This window comes from Amphiprion ocellaris, chromosome 5 (genome assembly GCF_022539595.1).
Source record: "Amphiprion ocellaris isolate individual 3 ecotype Okinawa chromosome 5, ASM2253959v1, whole genome shotgun sequence".
NCBI classification, from domain to species: domain Eukaryota; kingdom Metazoa; phylum Chordata; class Actinopteri; family Pomacentridae; genus Amphiprion; species Amphiprion ocellaris.
In genome coordinates, this window is record NC_072770.1 from 8772857 (window position 1) to 8792569 (window position 19713).

The following is a 19713-nucleotide window of genomic DNA, read 5'->3' on the forward strand; positions in this document are numbered from 1 at the left end:
CTCATTTTGCATCTTTGTAATGATTTTGTGTCTGTATGTGGTGATTTTGAACCCATTCGTGGAGATTTTGCATCTTTTTGTTGCTCCTTTTGCATCTTTGTGGTTATTTTCTGTCTTTAGGGTTTTTTGTGTGTGGAGATTTTACGTCTTTTTGTGCTTTTGTGATCATTTTACATCTGTTTATGCCAATTGTGCATCTTTTTATGCTCGTTTTGTGTCTCTTTATGATTTTGCTTCTTTTCATGGTGATTTTGCATCGTTTTATGGTGATTTTGAAACCTTTAGTTCTGATTTAGCAACTTTTTGTGCTCATTCTGTATTTTTGTGTGGTGATTTGGATCATTTTGCATCTTTTTATGGTCATTTTGTGTCTTTATGTGGTGCTTTTGAACCCTTTTGTGGTGATTTAGCAATTTTTTGTGCTGATTGTGTATCTTTGTGTGGTAATTTGGATCATTTTGCATTTTTTTGTGGTGGCTTTTGTGTTTTTATGTGATGATTTGGAGATTTTGTGTCTTTTGGTTTTCTCAAACGTGCCGGTTTCCTCGTCTCAGTCTTGCTCCGTTACGTTTGTACTCACCATGTGTCTGAGGTCTGCCGGCAGCTTCTGGATCTCCTCAAACTCTTTGATCTTCTCGGGGTCCAGGTCCTCCTGCAGCTCCCACGTCGCCTCTTCATACGAGAGGCTGCACCATTTTACCAGGTAATGGGTCACCTCCTACAAGCACACCAAAAAAAACAAAAAAACCAACAACAGAAAAACATGATGCTTGTGTCGCAGGACTACCTCCACCTCACCCACAACCTTTGGTAATCACCACTTTCAGCGCAGACAAACACCGCTGTGAGAGGATGTCTGTGTTTACGCGTTACCCACCTCCCCGGTCTCAGTATCCGTGGTAACAGCCACCTCTAGCACCCGGTCCACCTCAACATAGTCGGGGTTAAATAAGTCCTCATCCGGCTGGAAGAAGAGACAAAAAGAGAGATGGAGGGAGAGAAAGAGAGACATGAAATTATTATTTATTCTCAGAAGTAATAGTCAGTATAAAGTCTCTGAAATGTGACAAAAGCTGTATAATTTCAGTGGAAACATATATAGAATTGACATTTTTTATAGCTTTATAATAAAATGTATTTTTTATTTATTAGTATAGTCATGTTTCTCCACTTTGTTATCGTACCTCTGTTATTTATTTCTTCCAGTACATAATTAAAGAAAAGAAACATCTTCTGTTGTAGCAGTAATTTATTTATTAAGAATCTAGTCGGGGATCCTTCTGATAAATCTGTTCAAAAACAAATTAAAGCATGCAAAAAGCTGCATAATTTCCCTAAAAACAGCATAAAAACACAGTGGAACCACACTTACAATTGTCATTTTTTATATCTTTATGATAAAGTGTACTTTTTATTTATTAGTATAGTTATGTTTCTCCACTGTTATCATACCTCTGCTATTTATTTCGTCCTGTACATAATAAAGACAGGAAACATCCTTTGTTGTAGCAGTAATTTATTTATTAAGAATCTAGTCGGGGATCCTTCTGATAAATCTGTTCAAAAACGCATTAAAGCATGCAAAAAACTGTATAACATCCCTAAAAAAATAACCTTGAAAACTACATATGCATAAAAATACAGTGGAAACATACTTCTAATTAACATTTTTTGTATCTTCATAATAAAATTTGCTCTTTATTTATTAGTATAGTCATGTTTCTCCACTTTGTTCTACAGCAGTTTAACACCCTGAACACCAGAACCTGCTGCAGGGTTTGAGTTTTGACTTTAAAAACAAAGACAATCCTCGAATCTCCAATTTTCCAGTGGTATTTGAACTACTCCATGAGGCATTTCATTAAAAAAATCTGTGCTTTGAATTGTGACTTTTTGTCAAAATCTTTTTATTTCAGATGTCTAATGTAAAAATTTGCCAAAAATAAACGGTTTGACAACCAAATTTTGCAAAAACTATAAAATCTGCGCATCTTAAAAGTATCAATGAACCATAAATGGCATAAATAAGAAACTTAGCTGCCAGCTGCCTACATATGGCTCATAGAAGACAATTATGAAAACAACATAAAAAACACAATTTGTACAATATATAATTTTCCAAAAAAATAAGCCATTTTTGCTAACCAGATTCTGCAAAAAAATTTTTAAAAATCTGCACTGTCCTGTGCTACCTGAAAGCTGTCAGTGACTCAAATTCAGCAAGTTTTTAACTGAGTGTTTAAACAGAACACGAGAAGCTAATTAAAAATGTAAGTAGTAAATTAACTATAATATCATCGTCATTTATTCAAAAGTATTATATAATTTAACAAGTAAAGGTGCTGATGCTGGACAGCTGTGCTCAGAGAAGCTTCTAGTCTCCAATCAGTTACAATCCTGTAGACAAAATGTGAATAAAACTGTCACCAAAACATTTCACTTGATGAGCTCCTGATAATTGACTGACAATACACTTTACAGATGTTCCCTGAATGCCTCAGATGAAGGTTACTGTAGGTGCTAGCTAGCTGTGCACGGAGAAGCTTCTAGTCTCCATCAGTTACTGTAACTCAGTCAACAAAAAATTCCTTTAAAAAGACCAAAAGAACGTATACTAAGGTCAGATTCACCGAAGCTGAAACCAAGTAATACGTAGAGCGACCGTACTTCTCCAGCGTTGGCAACACCTCTCAACTCAGGTTATTCCATTTTTTTGTAAACAATAATACTCTGAGAAATCCAACCGTCCTTTTTTATGATCTCTACCATTATAACAGAGTGCACTAAAGACATGTTTGAATCTCTCTCCTTCTTCGTGGTTGTTCTGTTTCCATAGAGAACTTTAAACTGTATTGGAAAATGATGGAAAATGATGGAAGACGCTAAGAAGCTCCTTAACACCAACAGCGATCCTATCCTTGATAAATAAAACCGACTTGCTTTGACATCTTGCAGCAGTAGAACCAGATCTTGAACAATCCCTGCCGACTGTTGGATAAATAACAGTGATTGTTTTTCCTCCCACCAACTTCTAACCCTCAGTAATTCTTCTGAAAACCTTTGATCGAGGCCGACGGTGAAGTCTGACGAGCCATGGAAACGAAATTATGCCACAATGGCCTAAATGATGCTTATAAGTCGAGGTGTTGTCTGGTTACGACACGTTGGAGTTAACCTGACAACCTTTGAAGCACCTTCAACGACAACTGGTTCATTATACATATTTATGTTTGCATAATGATGTGCAACATGGATTCAGCAGCGTCTTATTTGTGAATTAGCAGCACTAGAAGGTTAACAGTGACGATTACCTCAGTGAACAGGTGTTTCATTTGCGCCTGTTTGGTCCTGAAGCGTTTGATCTTCTGGTGGATTCTGGGATCTTTCTCTAGTTCCTCCAGAGTGGCCCATTTGCAGTGTAGGTAGGAACTGAAACGACACAACAAAACAGTCAGCACAGCCTTTAGTTAATTCCTTAATTAGTTCAATATGAAGCTGTAGATGTGGGGGGAAAAAAGCTGTCAACTGCTAAAAACTGCTTTTTCAGGCAGAAGTAGGGGATAGTCAAAAGAATTATAGGTTCATAAGATCATTAATCAAGATTATCTCTTGATTTCAGGAAGAAAATTCACATTTATGTCAACAGCTTTCACTCTAATGTAACGTACAAATCTTACCACTGACATTCAAGCTTCACCTGAATTCAGTGAATCTCCCGGAGGCAAAATATGAATTAAAGTGTTCCCTAAACACCTCACTTGCTTAGTTTCTGTTTATAATAGACACTACAATTTACTGATGTTACCTAAATATCTCACAATCAGGCTAAAGTAGATGCTAGCTAGTTTGCTGTGAATGGAGAAGCCTCTAGTCTCTCCTTACTTCAGTGCAGCAGCTCAGACAGCATAAAATACTTTAAAAGGAGAGAAATAAGGTGTTCTGATGTCAGATTTGATCAATTTAAAACCAAGTAATACTATCTACATGGACTGTTTTTTCTAAGTGAAATATTTTAAATTACAGAATTGCAGCCGATTTGACTGTGTGCAAGCAAAATCGTGACTAATATTCAATTATTAATGAAGCCTAAGTCAAGAATAAAGCTTGCATTTTTTTCATCACCTCCCAACAAGCAGTTTTTTAACAGTATAAGTAAAATATAGTAAGAGTGTCATTTATCCAAAGGTATGAATTAATTTAACAAGTAATGGTGCTGATGCTGGACAGCTGTGCACAGAGAAGCTTCTAGTCTCCAATCAGTTATTTCACTTGATGAGCTTGTGATTGGTGACTGACATACATCTTACAGATATTCCCTGAACGCCTCACATTCAGGTTGCAGTAGATGCTAGCTAGCTAACTGTGCACAGAGAAGCTTCTAGTCTCCAGTCAGTTGCAACCCTTTCATTTCATTCATTCATTTATTTTTAAAATGGGACAGTTCGTATTAATGTACATTTCCATGTAAATAGGAGAGATTGTAGCCATACGGCTAATTTCCATCTCAAGTCCCATTGGCAAATCAAAGATGAAGAATAACATAAAACCATAACTGAACAAAGACATACAAAAAAGAAAAACAAGAAGCGATAACACATAGTGGACATAACAGACAAAAGCTGGGGGACCAAGGCAGCTACCAAGCACTAATTAATTAACATTTACACATGATTATATTGTAAATATCTTTTTGTTGCTATTGCACATATCCCTCTATCATTATTGCACATTGCTATACCACACATCCCTCTGTCACTAGAACGTAAGAGTCCACTACATACATCCCTCTGACAATGTTACATATAATTGTATTGCCCATTTCCCATTGTCATTATTGCACATAATATTGCACATTTCTCTTAATCACTATTGCACATATCCCCGTCTACATTACATATAATTACCCTCTACATGTCCCTTCTAACACTATTGCACATATCCCATTATCGCTCATGATCCTTAAACACTATTACACATGACTATTGCACGAAGCCCATGTCTACACATTTAAAACAAATCACACAGAGTCCTCAGGGACAAGCCCAATCAACAGCAAACAAATTTACACAGTGTTATGATCACAGATCTGATTTTCCAATAGCCATGCTTTGAGATGTTTAGTAAATGAGTTACGATGTGGTTGTTCACGAATGGCACTTGGTATAGTATTCCAGGTCTGTGATGCACGAAAAGAGAAACCTGACTACCCAAGAGCACTTTTCCTAAAAAGTACAACGCAATTACCTCTAGAGCCTGATCTGGTTGATCTGCTGGAACTTTTCTTTACAAATTCTTGTAGCGGAGGGGGAGCTTGGCCATGAAAAATTTTGTAAAGCAAAACAGAATCAGTGTATTTTACAATGTTATCCAAGTTTAATCGTTTGCATTTCTTAAGAATATAACAATAATGATGCATTTTTGGTTTTTTATCGTGGACCTTTAAGGCTTGTTTGTAAACTGTTACGATAGGTTTTATGGTTGTTTTGCAGGCCATTGCCCAACTCGTTATACAGTACAACATGTGGGGCAATCCTGGAGGCAAAATGTGAATAAAACTGGAACCAAGACGTTTCACTTGATGAGCTCCTGATTGTTGACTGACACTATACTTTACAGATGTTCCCCGAACGCTTCACATGAAAGCTACTGTAGATGCTAGCTGCGTAGCTACCTGTGCACAGAGAAGCATCTAGACTCCATCAGTTACCGCAGCTCAATCAACAAAAAATTACTTTAAAAAGACTGAAATAACGTGTACTAATGTCAGATTTTCTTAAGTTGAAACCAAGTAATATTATCTGTACTGACATTTTCCTATAAATAGAGCATTTTAAATGTCGAAATCGTGGTCGATTTGACTGTGAGAGGCAAAATCGTGAATAAAAATAATTGTGCAGCTCTAGTCAACAGTAAAGCTGGCGGTTCGGCTAAACTCTATGAAGGTCATCAGTCAAGGTTATAAAAAAATGTAGAAAATAAGCCACGATAATTAATTCTAAAGTAGTTTCTTTAGCAACCATGTAAAGCTTTAAGTGACATTTGAAATGGCGTTCTCAGATTTTTATCTTTACACACCGTATATGACTAAATCTAACACTGTGGGTAAAAAAATAAAGGTCTCAGAGTGATATGTGCACCGACAAGAATTCCCCTATCATTAGTGGTTGAGAAAGACAGCAGAATAAATGCTGTTACTATGGCTACAGTTTGACATGCATGATTTAATCCATACACCACAATCTATAAATGGACAAAAATAAATGTCACTGCAGTGTTCGGGGTGTTCCTTTGTGCAGTCGCTGAGCAGCTACTTAAGCATTATGTAGAATAATGACTCCTACACTGCAAATATTAGACTTTTCTGTAACTTTACAGTCGTTTTAAATAAAGCAAAGCATTCACATTCGCACAGTTTTCTTCTCCTCAACGTGCCGATGTTTTATTCATCGCCCCGGAGAATAAATTATAATCAGAATAACTGCTGCGGGACCTTTTCTTAAAGGCACAAAGTTGCCGGAGCAAAAATTAAAAAAATCTCCTTCAGGGATGCCTAGACTGGCTCAGAATAAAAACAGATACCACTATAAAAAACTAATGTGTGCAAAGTAACCTGGGAGGAAACGGCGTCATGAAAACTGTTAACTAAACAAAGTCATTCGGTAAATGTAATCTGTGCAATATCGCCGTTTTCAAGAGATTTAAGAGGTTTTATTATGTGCAGAGAAATGCAGTGACTCTTCCTCAAGGATAAAAGAACATTCTTATAAAAAAAATGAAATAGAAAATTAGAGAAAAGTCACAATTTTTGATGCTTTTAATGTTTGTTTTACCATATAGAATAACCCTCCCCAATATTGTAATTTTAAAACATTAAGGGACAATATCTGAATTTCTACATAAAATAGAATCTGTATGTATAATTCTTGTGTAATTTTTTATTTTGCATTGATGTTTACAACATTTTTGGACCATCCCATTTGCTGTTAAAACTGCCCAGCTGTAGGATTTAAAAAAAAAAAAAAGATTATCTTATTTAATATTTTATTTCACTTTATCCTGTCTTATCGTAATTGAGGTGACTTTTAATACCCCTGATGTTCCTGAATTTTTACATATGAAAGAATCTGTACAATATCAACAGCACTTCTGTATATTTTTGTTTATTTTTAGTTTTTTTAACTGATGTTCACTACATTTTATCTCCTTTGCTGCTGTGGGATTAATAAAAGTTTATATTACCATATATCATCTTATTTTAATATTATTTTATCCTATCCTATCATATTTCATTATCCCATCTTATCCTATATTATCTTTTTTTTTTTTACATTTTTCTGCCGTATCGTAGTGCATCCTATTTTATTTTATCTTCTCTTCTTCTCTTATCTTAGTTCATAATGTCTTATTTTATCTTATATTTTTTCCTATCTTATATTATCCGATCTTATCTGATCCTCAAATATCCTGTCGTATCTTATGTTACCTTGTATCTCATCTTACTTAATTTGAATTTCTAAGAATTTTAAGACTCTTTAATCACTTTAATGACGCGAAGAAACAGTTCGCCTGACACCTCACATGAAGGCTAGTGTAGACACTAGCTAGTTCTGTGTGCACTGAGAAGCTTCTAGTCTCCAATTAGTTACAATTTTGGAGACAAAACATGAATAAAACTGTAACCAAAACACATTCGCTTGATGAACTCCTGATTGTTGACTGACACTACACTTTACGGCCTCGCATTCAGGCTGCAGTAGAAGCTAGCTAGTTAGCTGTGTATGAAGAAGCTTCTAGTCTCCATCAGTTACTGCAGCTCAGTCAACAAAAAATTACTTTAAAAAAAACTGAAATAATGTATACTAAGGTCAGATTTACTTAAGCTGAAACCAAGTAACATCATCTGTACTGACATTTTCCTATAAATAGAGCACTTTAATAACGTGAAGAAGCAGCTCGCAAGGTCTCAGATTTGCCCTTTTCAGGATGTCTTCCTGGTTTCACACTAAAACTCAACCACCTTAAAACCAGTTTGAGATGGGAGAGTGTAGTTTCAGCTAGTGAGCTTCTTCCTTTAGGTAACAAAGGTTCCACAACAATCCACCCAACTTTTTTAGTTATTTTGGGGTTGTTTTGGGTCATACTGTGGTCATTTTATGTCACATTTTGGATATTTTATGTGTTTTTGGGGTTGTTTCGCATCATATTTTTGACTTTTTCAGTCATTTTGGGGTTGTTCTGGATCACATAACCATAAGAGGAACAATTTGAAAAGATTGCATTCAACATTACAAAAGTAAAAATGGATCTTAAAAGAGCATTTCCTATTTTAGTGACAGAAGTGTTGCACAAATACTGACCAAACTGTCAAAAATGAACACTGTCTAAGGAGGTTATCCTTCACATTGTGAGTTCATTGGCAACCCAGATTCTTCCTTGTCTGACCCTCAGAAAACCTATCCAGGAATTAGTCTGATTCTTAGACCCTGTGAGCATCTTCATTCCAAATCTGGACCAGATAGAGCCCCTAACCTTTGTTCTAAACCTGCACCGTTTAAAGCCTGTGGAGTAGTTATTCAGGTATTTCAGTCTGGACCAGAAACACCGGAGCTTTCTGTGGTGCTGAATTTGCTCTGAACCTGGTCTGAGCAAGTGAACAGCGGGCAGTAAAAGAAAATGGAATTACAACCGGCGACCTGACATGATTTGACACATTTCTACCTTTGCCTGTTATCCCCCCGTGCACAGAAACGGGAAAAGGAATGTCTGAGGAAACACTTCACACAAAAATTCAACACCGTCAGCAAAATGAGAAAAATAAAATTCTCAGAGACACTCACAAATTTCTGTACTTGACGTAAAACTCCTCGGTGTCCTCCGCTTGGTCCTCAGATGATGACGTCTGTAGAGAATAATAAAGGTTAAATGAATTAGAAACAGATTGTCCACAATACTTATCACCACCACAGATTAAAATATCACGTGTTTCCTTTCTTTCCTTCACCTCTTTCTTCACTGTTCTGACCGACAGAATCTTCTCAATGATGTTTGCTTCATCCTCAGGTGGCTCCTGAGACACAGAAACAGAAAGTTGGTATTAATACAATAAAAACTCACTAGAGAATGTCCCAATAACGTAAATTTCACTAAATCGTAATAATTACTAGGATTAGTGTCAACAATAAAGTGAGAAGAGTTGGTTTGTCCACCTTGTTAATATCAACGAGTGTAAATTAAACTGAACATTTTAACTGTCATGAAGGTTGGATTTATTCTAAGGCTGCTGCTTTAACCCTTTGAATCCCAGACTGTGTGATTTTTTCACATTTCTTCAAGTTTTGCCCCTCAATGGAAACAGAACAATCACAGCTAAAAATTCTGTTAGGATTAGACAAAAACGAGAAACAAAACGACAAAAACCCAAGACAAATGATAAAAATCAGACAAAAAAAGACAAAACACAACAAAAACAAGAAAAAACATAACAAAAATGAGGCACAAAACAACAAAAGCAAGAAACAAAATGAAAAAAATGAGACAAAGGACACGAAATAAAACAAAAAAGAGACAAAAATTAGACCAAAAAGTTACAAAGCGATCAAAAAATGGACAAACGAGGCAAAAAATGACAAAAGCGTGAAACAAAACGACAAAAACGACACACAAAACAATGATTAAAAGCAAAACAGAATGACAAAAATGAGAAACAAAATGACAAAAACATGAGACAAACAACAAAAGTCAGACCGAAAAAAGACAAAAAATAAGACAAAATATTACAAAAATGAGACACAAAATGACAAAAGAACAATGAACAATGCAGTATTTTACTTTAAGATCAAAATAACTTGTCATGGTCTATAAATTATTTAAAATTTATAGTTTTATAACTTTAAACATTGCAGTCAATGTCTTCTCTGGAATTTTTACACAGTCATCCTGTGGGCCAGATTAGACCCTCTGGTGGGCCGGTTTTGGTCAGCGGGCTGCATGTTTGAAACCCCTGATCTACATGTTTAAACTGTTTCCATTTTGTTCTGTGTAAACACTACCTGCAGTTCAGCCGAAAAGTCCCTGAATTTTCATTAAGTGCCTGTTGGTTGTATTTGAGTCACTGATGGCTCCACGGATTCAAAGGATCACAGAATCTTTAGTTTTTAACAGAATCTTGTTTTTGCAGATGGCTTATTTTAGGCGATATTTAAAGTCAGGCACGTAGAATAAAGTGATTTTGGTGACTTTATTCCCAATTTCACATCTTAGATTACTGGAAACCTGAATTCACACACGATTACTTGAAAATCCAACAATCCTTTTTAGTTTTAAAGTTTCATTAATGGTGTAATTTTGCAGTTTTCTTTCAAATTCATTGGCAGGTTTTGGTGCTCAGAGGGTTAAACAGCTTCAGCTAAATATGGTGCCATTTTAGGGCAATTAGAGGTCTGAAAAACAAGAAGAGGGGGTAAAATTCTGAAAAAAATCTGTTTATAATTTTTAAGTCATAAATTTACACAAACAGCTGCACAAAAATATCAGGTTTTTTGGAGGTTTTTTTTTTTGTCAAAGTTGGATCAACGTCATCACAGCACAGGAAACAGGAAGTGTTTGGAATAATGATCCAAAACTACCGTCTGACTCCTCGCAGTTGAAACCATTCTTGCATCTATTTATTCCATTGCGGTTCTTGTTGCACAACTCGTCCAAATCAGTGCGTTGTTTTGTTCTCAACAGGCCCAATTCACAGTAATGAGCGGCCAAAATCATGAGTGTTTAATCATTGCCAAATCTAATTGCAAAGTATAATCTGATAAAGTCGTATACGGCGGACCTCATGCATGGGAAACGGAGGGTCTGTCCCATGGAAAGGTCGATTCAACATCGCAGAACATTTATAACTATTTAAAAGACACAATTAAACACAAAATAAACTCATGTTACTCTGAATTTTGCAATTATTTTGGGGAAATTTACTCTACTATCTTGGAAATACTGAGTTTTTTCCCTGAGACAAACCCCTCCTTCCCCAGCTTCATGATTTAATCATTATTTTATTATTTTTTTTAACCTATTATGGCTCCAATATGCTGTTATATTTATCACTAGAATCTAAGAGGAACAGTTTTCGAGCAAGAGATCGTACACTGTAAGAAAAATGATTATTTCATCTCAAACCATCAGGAACCTTCTACTAGACCATATTTGATTTGTCTGAAATCTTTTTATAATAAATTATAGATATTTAAAATGGTATCTGGGCAATTTTAGATTGATTTATCAAGTATTTTCTGAAAACTTTTGGTTTGTATCTTTAACTTTAAAACATCCAAGCAGAGCCTTAAATTTCAATGTTTGAATAAAGGTGCTAAAAGTGGGTTTACAGGTAGTTTGTTTTAAGATCATTTCAGAAATGATTTGGTATTTTGGGCTAAAATTTCAGTTATGTTTAGAATTATCCAAATTTTACACTATAAAAGAATCAGGCAACTCAGAGATGGTTGAGCAGAAAACTGTTCTAAAACAATTATACATTTTTTAACCTATTGTGGTCAAAAACATGCTGTTATATCTATCTTTATTTACTGTGGAACAGTTTTCTACTATCACACATTAAAAGAAAAATGATTTTTTCGTCTCAAACCATCAGGAACCTTCTGCTGGACCATCTCTGATTGGTTTGAAATGTTTTTATAATAAACTATAGATATTTAAAATAGTATCTGAGCAATTTTAGATTGATAGATGAAGTATTTTCTGAAAATGTTAGGTTTTAATCTTGGACGGTTCCTGGAATATTGTCATCCAAAGCAGAGCCTCAAATTTCAATGTTTGATTAAATGTGTTGAAAGTGGGTCTACAGGCAGCTTTCAAAGTTTGTTATCTCAGAATTTTTTTTCATATTTTGGGCTAAAATTACAGTTAACAGTTATGTTTAGAATTATCCACATTTTACACAAAAAAAAAATCAGGCAAATCAGAGACGGTTGAGCAGAAATTGTTCAAAAAATCTGAATGATTTCAGGTAGAATGACTCTTAGGTAAATAAGAGTTTGTGATAATGCCAATGATAATATTTATTAATTTCATTGCAAATTAATGAAAATTTCAGTGGAGATTTCACAGACAGACACCCTGAAATGATTTTGTTGTCCAGTACGGATCTTTCAACACCTCTATAAGTCTATTTATTGTGCATTAAAAACCAATAAAACGCAGCATTAGACATGAAAATAAATCATAAAACATTGTAACCTCGGCCTGCCATGCCAGAGCGGTGGCGTTCAGTGCCGAGATGCGACCGGCTCCAAGCACCGCGATCGTCTCCCCGTCGTCGTCCACCACCTTGAAGTCCAGATCCTCGTTGTACTTCCTCCTCTTGACCTGCCGTCCCGAACGTCGCTTCTGAGGAGCGAGAGTCGGGTGAGACGAGGGAGGAAAGAATGAGGATAGAAGAGGTAAAGGGAGGTAAAGGGTGAGATGATGGGAGGAGACATTAAGGTAAACGAGCAGAAAGTGAGAAAAGAGGAGAATGAAGACAAAAGAAAAGAGAAGGAATACGTCAAGTTTAACCATTTAGCTGCTAGCTAAATGTAAAACAATCGATCTATTTAAAAAAAAAATAAGAGTCTGAGGCAGTTAAAAGTTCAGAAACATGAAGTCCAACACTGTTTATTAGAACAGATGTGATGTTAAATTCCTCTACCAGTCACTGTGGATGCTGTAGTGCAGGGAAGATTATTAAAAACAATTATTACACCGTGACGTCTTTCTGACACAAACAGCTTGTCACGTCTGATTAAAGCCGGGAAAAATGTGTGACAGCCATTTTCAAACTCAGCTTCGTGTCACAAACCTTTAAAAGTGATATTTTATCCTTTTACCAGTTTTCTCATTTGTTTCATGAACTCCAAAAACAGCCAGTGGGGTTGAAAAGTTGTAAAAACGAGCCAAATCCAGGCAAAGCTACTGCATAGCTGCTTGTCAACTCCTGAATCTGAACTTCTCTAAAATTAAAAGTGTGTTTTAAGAAAAAAAAACATGTTTTTATTTGTCAAGTAAAGATTTCACTTTGTGCATTTCCCGCTGCGATCCAGTGTGTTTACCCAGAGAGGGCTGCAGCTCATTTGCATAAAGTAGACTGACTTCTACTTTATGCAAACTGCATGCGGCGTGCGGAGATTCCACGCATCGTGAAACTGTCCTCAAACTTCTAAACTAGGCGTCGGTGACCTAAAACGAGGACAGATTTAGCTGCTGCACAGATTATTTCTCGCCACAAATGCTTTCAGAAATACTTTTCGCTGACGTGTTTTTGAAATAAAAAGGAAAATTTGCCGCCGAGCCGCTGTGTTTATCCGACTCATCTGCAGGATTATCCAGCTGAAAGCTCGGTCACGTGACCACGTAGCAGCCTGCTGTTCCTCAGCGCTGTCATGTGACCATGTTGTGGTCCGCTAGTGACCGTCCGCCGTCCGTGCGATTTTCAGATGTGGTGCGTTGCCGTGCGGGAAAATAGCATCTAGTGGACACACGCCTGGCGGATGTTGATGAGAAAATCGATTTTCATTAAAACAAATCGACATTAAGTACAAAGTCGAATTAATCGATAAAATCGATTTATCGCCCAGCCCTATTCTACCTGTCTCATTTTTTAAAAATTGCCAAAAATAAACCGTTTTCCCCAAACAGATTCTGTAAAAAACAAAAAAATCTGCTCTCCTCAACGCAACCATGAAACAATCAGTAACTCAGCTGTGACCAACAGTCCTGTGGCAAAAATTCAGGGACTTCTCAGTTGAACTGCAGGCAGTGTTTACTCAGAACTGACAGGAGACAAGGACGGAAACTAATGAAAGTGTAAATATTAAAATATTGACAGGGAACATGGAGTCATTGCGTCTTTTTCCCCCAGTATCGGTGACAACTGTGGACACTTCAGTCTTTATGAACTAAGAAATTCTTATTAATTTCATTCCTTTTTTATGATTCATGGCGTTATAACTTTATTAAACTGCACAAAAGACGTGTGAGTTCCATCTGCTTCTAGCCCTGGTTGTTCTGCTTCCACAGAGTTGCAGGACTTTAAATTAGAGTGAAAAATGAACCACAGCGAGTAAAAACGGCATTTTTTTCCAGTATTGATAACACCTGTGGACACTCCAGTCTTTATGAACTAAGAAATCCTAATTCTTTTTGTTCCTTTTTTCTGATTTATGGCAATTTTATTTTATTAAACTGCACAAAAGGGGCTGCACAGTGGCGTAGTGGTTAGCACTTTCGCCTTGCAGCGAGAAGATCCCTGGTTCGCGTCCCGGCTTTCCCGGGATCTTTCTGCATGGAGTTTGCATGTTCTCCCTGTGCATGCGTGGGTTTTCTCCGGGTACTCCGGCTTCCTCCCACAGTCCAAAAATATGCTGAGGTTAACTGATCATTCTAAATTGCCCGTAGGTGTGAATGTGTGAGTGCTTGTTTGTCTATATATGTAGCCCTGCGACAGACTGGCGACCTGTCTAGGGTGTCCCCTGCCTTCACCTGAGTCAGCTGGGATAGACTCCAGCCCCCCCGCGACCCTAGTGAGGATTAAGCGGTGTATAGATAATGGATGGAAACTGCATAAAAGACATGTTTGAGTTTCGTCTACTTCTAGTCCTGGTTGTTCTGTTTCCATAGAGGTGAAGGACTTTCTATTAGAGTGAAAAATGAGCCCACAGTGAGTAAAAACGAGGCTGGTTGGAGTTCAGAGGGTTTTTAAATGTTGCAATGGTTTTCCTGTGTTTAAACCTCATGTGTCATTCATCTGCACATCTAAGTGCTTCCACTCACTGCGTTATCCAGGGGGTCCTGGCTGTCCTCTCCGCCCATGTGGAGGGCCGACATTGAGGTAGTGTCGTCGCTCTCGGCCCCCTCCTGGACAGCCAGCTCCTGGTTTCTCCTCTTCCCCTTCTTCTTCTTCTCCACCGGCACCGCACCAGGATCTCTGCCATGGGGAGGAATTCTGATGAGTTAATCGGCAGCTCTAGTAGCCTGCAGCAGCGTTCTTTTTCTTCTTTTTTTCTCCTGGCTGAGCAAGTTAGATCACATACAGGTATGTTATATTCTCACACTTTTGCTCCTATTTGTGGCTATTTCTAAACCACCAAAACACAGAAGAACCCACGGCCCAACTAGTTTGAGTTGAGCTGGGAATGAATGAATGAAATATCAGCGTGTTTCCTGGTCTACGGTGTAAGCGGTGACTAAATGACTGATTAGCATATCTGCAGCGTAATCATCTCCGATTGCAGGAAATCTCACGATGGGTTACTTCCTCGCTGACACGGTGAAACGCTAGTGTTAGTCATCGAGCTGCAGAGGAATGTTTGCCTCCAGCTGACCTCGGATCAGGAGCAGAAAAAAGGGAAAAGGTAAATCCAGACCCTTTGGTTGCAAACGTGTACCTTTGGAGATGCAAAATTTGTTTTTTTTGCCCAGTTAGATCGAAATACATCCATGATAAACACAACTGTAGCTCATGAGTTAGCTGCTAAACACAATTCTGTGAATGAATATTAGATCATACATCATGCTTGAAACTTTTTTTAGGATAAACTATAAATATTAGACAGTTTTAGCGAATACTTTCTGGGATAAAACGTTGTTATAAACCACTTGTCGACTTGTTTTCAACATATTCCTTCACAACAAACAGAAATTTAAAGCTGCGTTTTAGCATCAAATATCTCAGGATCTATTTAAGATAAAATAAAAACATTTTCACTGTTTTTTCTCATCGTTTTATTGATTCCGAATCTGTAATAATATTGAACAAGTACATCAAATGTAGTGATAATTTCCCAAAGAAATTACACAAAACTACATGAAAAGCCTCCTCAAAACCAATGTTTATACCGACAAAGTTGGGGGGAAAAATTAAATTATGTCCGTATTAAAAATTGATAACAATAATACTAGTTTTTAGTTAATATTTGAGAATTATTTTGAAACTCCAGAGATCAGCTTCTACTTCTTCTACACTATCCAGCAATATTTTTGGTACAACTTGTCATTCCTGCTTAATCAGTTAATAAAGTTGAACAAAAATGTCATTTTTGTGACCAAGTATTTAGTTTTATTAAGTATTTTATATGTTTTGTTTTGTGTAACTGTGAGATTCAGCTACATGTGCCTCAGAAAACAGCATTTTTTTGTTATTATGAGCTCAGTGATGGGACTTTTCATGACAGCTTCAATTTGTTTTCATATTTCAACTCCACCATAATCAGACATTATTTAATCTACTCATCCAATATTTTAGATGCTGAATCAGCATCATGATGAGAAATAACTGTGGAAATTTCAGGCCTTTATCTTCAATAGTTTCTGAGATATTGACGTTAAAACAGCCTCAGATTTCAATGCTAAACGCTAAAAAAGTCGGTCGACGAGCAGTTTTTAAAACATGTTGATCTTGGAAGGAATTTGATGTCAGTAATATCTTCATAAACTATCCAGATTTTATGCTGTAAACATTTCAACTTAGTTTCAACACATTTTTTCGCACATTGAAGTTGAAAGCGACGTTTGAACGACGAGATCTCAGCAACTATTTAAGAAAAAAATCCTGAAATTTTCAGTTATTTCTCATGTCATTGAAGCAAATCAAACACAGCGAGATTTCTTTCTTCCCAAAGAAATAACACAAAACTACATGACAAGCCTGCTCCAAACTACATATGTCCATATTTCAAAAATAAATTAATCTTAGTTAATATTTGAGAAGTATTATAACTAACTCTGTTTCTACTTGGATTACACTATACAGAAATAATTAGTTTTTGTTTCACAGATACCCTTTTAAATGTGAACAGTTCATGATTAAAAAAAAAACTTTCAGGAAAATCAGAGATTCAGATTCAGAGATCAGAAAAAACAAGTGAAGTTGACTGGTATGTTTTTTAGAAATTTATCTTGGAAAAAAAAACAAAAATATCAGAAAAAAACTTCATAAATATCCACATTTGATGCTACAAACATGTCGGGCACATTAGAAACGATCCAGTGGAAATAATTCTAAAAATCTGCATGTGAATGAACCCCAAATCCATAGAATCAGTGAACGCATCGTCTGAATATGGCCTAAATACACAACCGTCCACATCACACGCATCGGCTTCTTTCAAGTGTTTTCTTGTCATTTTTTCCTGCTTTTGTTCACTTTGCTGAACACGTCTGACCCCATCCAAGCACTAAATGCAGCACATTAAGTAGGTTTCTCATGCAGCCGCCCACAGCTGCACGCTAGTTAGCTCTGCTCCCCTACAAGCACAAATCAGCCTCTTTTCTGCTCAGAAAACCCACCAAGAACTCGTAAGACGGCTCCTTTATCATTAAAGCAGCGTAACAGAGTAAATGTGGAATTTATACTTTTATGGTGCAGAATGCTTAGAGAATCATTAACATTTACAAGTTTATACTTTTAGACTTTTAAGTTTACATGCTTTAAATTCCTCCTATTGTCCAAATGGTTCGTCTTTCAGCTTTTAGGCTCAAAATACTGCAAACTTACGGCATAAATCTGATTTTAGGGCTGTTAAAAAGGCTCTGAAAAGCTCCCGTCCTCTTTAGGAAAAACTCTTTGATGTTGACAGTTATTGGGTAGTTTCGTGCTACGTAGCTCACAGTTTTTACTGCCGTGTAAAGCTAGGAGGCTAACTAACTATCAGGGGGCTCGAGGAATGGAAGAAGTAAACATATTTATATCTTTGATTGAACACCTCCAAGTTTATAATGACCATAAAACACCATTAAATAAAGTATTCCCATGATATGGGACCTTTAATGTTCAAAAAACACCTTATTTTTCCTATACTGTACTTCTAATTTATCAAATTATTCTTAATGAGCCACAGTCTTTCATCTCCTAACATGCATATATTCTGCCTTAATGTTAAATACATGTTTAATCATTTAAATTAATTGATTAGCAATTAATCATTCACATCATATAAGCGGCAAAAGAAAAGCCCAGACTTTAGACGCCTTTACATGCATTAAAAAGTCATAAAACATATCTATTTAAAGCTATTTAACCAAATTCTTTCAGTGTGTTTGAGCATTACATCGGCTCATTAATTAACCAAAATTATTAGTTCCATTTCTACACAAAAAAATCAAAACTTAGCTTTAACTTTCTGTATTTTCTGCACCCTGGTTATGAATCAAAGACCCCCGTTTTCCTGGAATACAGTTAAAAACATTCCTAACGTCGTTAATGATGACATAAAGTGATTCATTTTGCAAAACAAGAGCTGCTGTATAATTATTTAGAAATTCTCCTGGATATTTATTTTGTGTCAGAAAACAAAACGTTTAAAATAAAAAAAATAGGACTGCTCTGTTGAGAAGAAAGAAAAAAAAATCATATTGTAACATACTTATAGTGGGCTTTATTTAATGTAGGAGTTTAAAGACTAAAACAAAAAATGATATTTTTGTTTGTGAACAGTACACTTTATTTCAATAATTTAAATGCATGGTTGCAAGATTAAAAAATAAATGCATTTATTAATTTAGATTAACTTTTTAGGTCGCAATCATTATTTTATGGGGTTAGTTTGAAATGACTTAATATTGCAAGGATTCAAACTTAAATTTTTGCATTACCATAGTTGGATAAAAACAAAAGTCAAGTTGAGGTAGTTTAATGAAATTTGCTTTATTATTAATTTTTCCATCTTCTATCTTAACCTGGCTGCACAATTTCCCTCAGTTAAGACTAATAATTAAAAAAATACATTTGATTTTAACATAAAAGCTAATTCACTTAAGATAGTTTGTTGGTTGAACATAATTTCATTAGAAGCTCTCAAAAAGATTGAGTCAAACTGTTGCATTAAACTTTTGTTGTTGAGCCCAAACATTACTTTAGGTTTAAGTTTACAGCAAAACCTTCATTCTTCTTGTTGAAACTGCAGCTGCCGTGTGAATCGCAGACGGTGATTTAGAGCTACGCTGGCAGTCGTGGTTGGAAGACAAGAAAGATTCCTCTCCTGTCCCAGTATTTTCTCTCTCTTTCTCACAGTAAAACTCTGGCAAAGTGAGCGTCGAGAAAAGACAAAGCGGCAGATTTAGATGGAACTGAAACTGAGCCACATGAGGGTTCTCTAATCTTCTTATGACTGCTGCTATCTGTACAAAACATGACCCGATGCCAGAGGGCAACCTGGAAATGACCCCGAGTCACTCTAGTTCAGCAGAACTGTTTTTTTTCTCTCTCTCTCTCATTTCTCTTCACATTTTTAACTCCTCATGTCTTATCTGAAGTCTCTCGTTTCGTATCGTCTCTGTGCTGCTCTTCATCTTCGTCTCACTGAAGCCATCTCCTTTTATTCAGCCTTTTATGTAATCATTAAACTTTCACCAACATCCGTCTCCTTGCTTGTGGCACCGTAACCCTGATTCAACTTCCAGAGTCAGCCGGAAACACATCCTGACAACCTCCACTTGTCCCTCCAGTCTGAACTTATTCTGGTATCTTTGCCATCTTTGTACAAATGTAGCTCAAAAAGATGAACATCCAGAGGGCTGAAATATGAAGTCAGATCAATGGGTTAGCAGGTGTGTTGAGCAAAAAGTCAGTTTTCAGTATCAGGAAGGTGTCTCCATGGTAACTGATTCTGCACAGCTGGATCTCCATTGTAACTGATGTTGCTCAGCTGGATCTCCATGGTAACTTATGGT

The 19713-nt window shown here is 36.4% G+C and overlaps 1 protein-coding gene across 4 annotated transcripts in view; it reads right to left on the minus strand.

The window, feature by feature from the left end:
* chd6 (chromodomain helicase DNA binding protein 6) overlaps positions 1-19713 on the minus strand; it is a 181590-nt gene that overhangs the window by 80299 nt on the left and 81578 nt on the right. For all 4 annotated transcript variants that reach the window (XM_055010483.1, XM_055010485.1, XM_055010484.1 and 1 more), the window contains exons 5-11: positions 14818-14971; positions 12247-12396; positions 9002-9067; positions 8838-8899; positions 3312-3429; positions 878-964; positions 581-718 (exon numbers count right to left, since the gene is read on the minus strand). In XM_055010483.1, coding sequence (XP_054866458.1) covers positions 581-718; positions 878-964; positions 3312-3429; positions 8838-8899; positions 9002-9067; positions 12247-12396; positions 14818-14971 — 775 coding nt within the window. The remainder of the gene's footprint in view (positions 1-580; positions 719-877; positions 965-3311; positions 3430-8837; positions 8900-9001; positions 9068-12246; positions 12397-14817; positions 14972-19713) is intronic.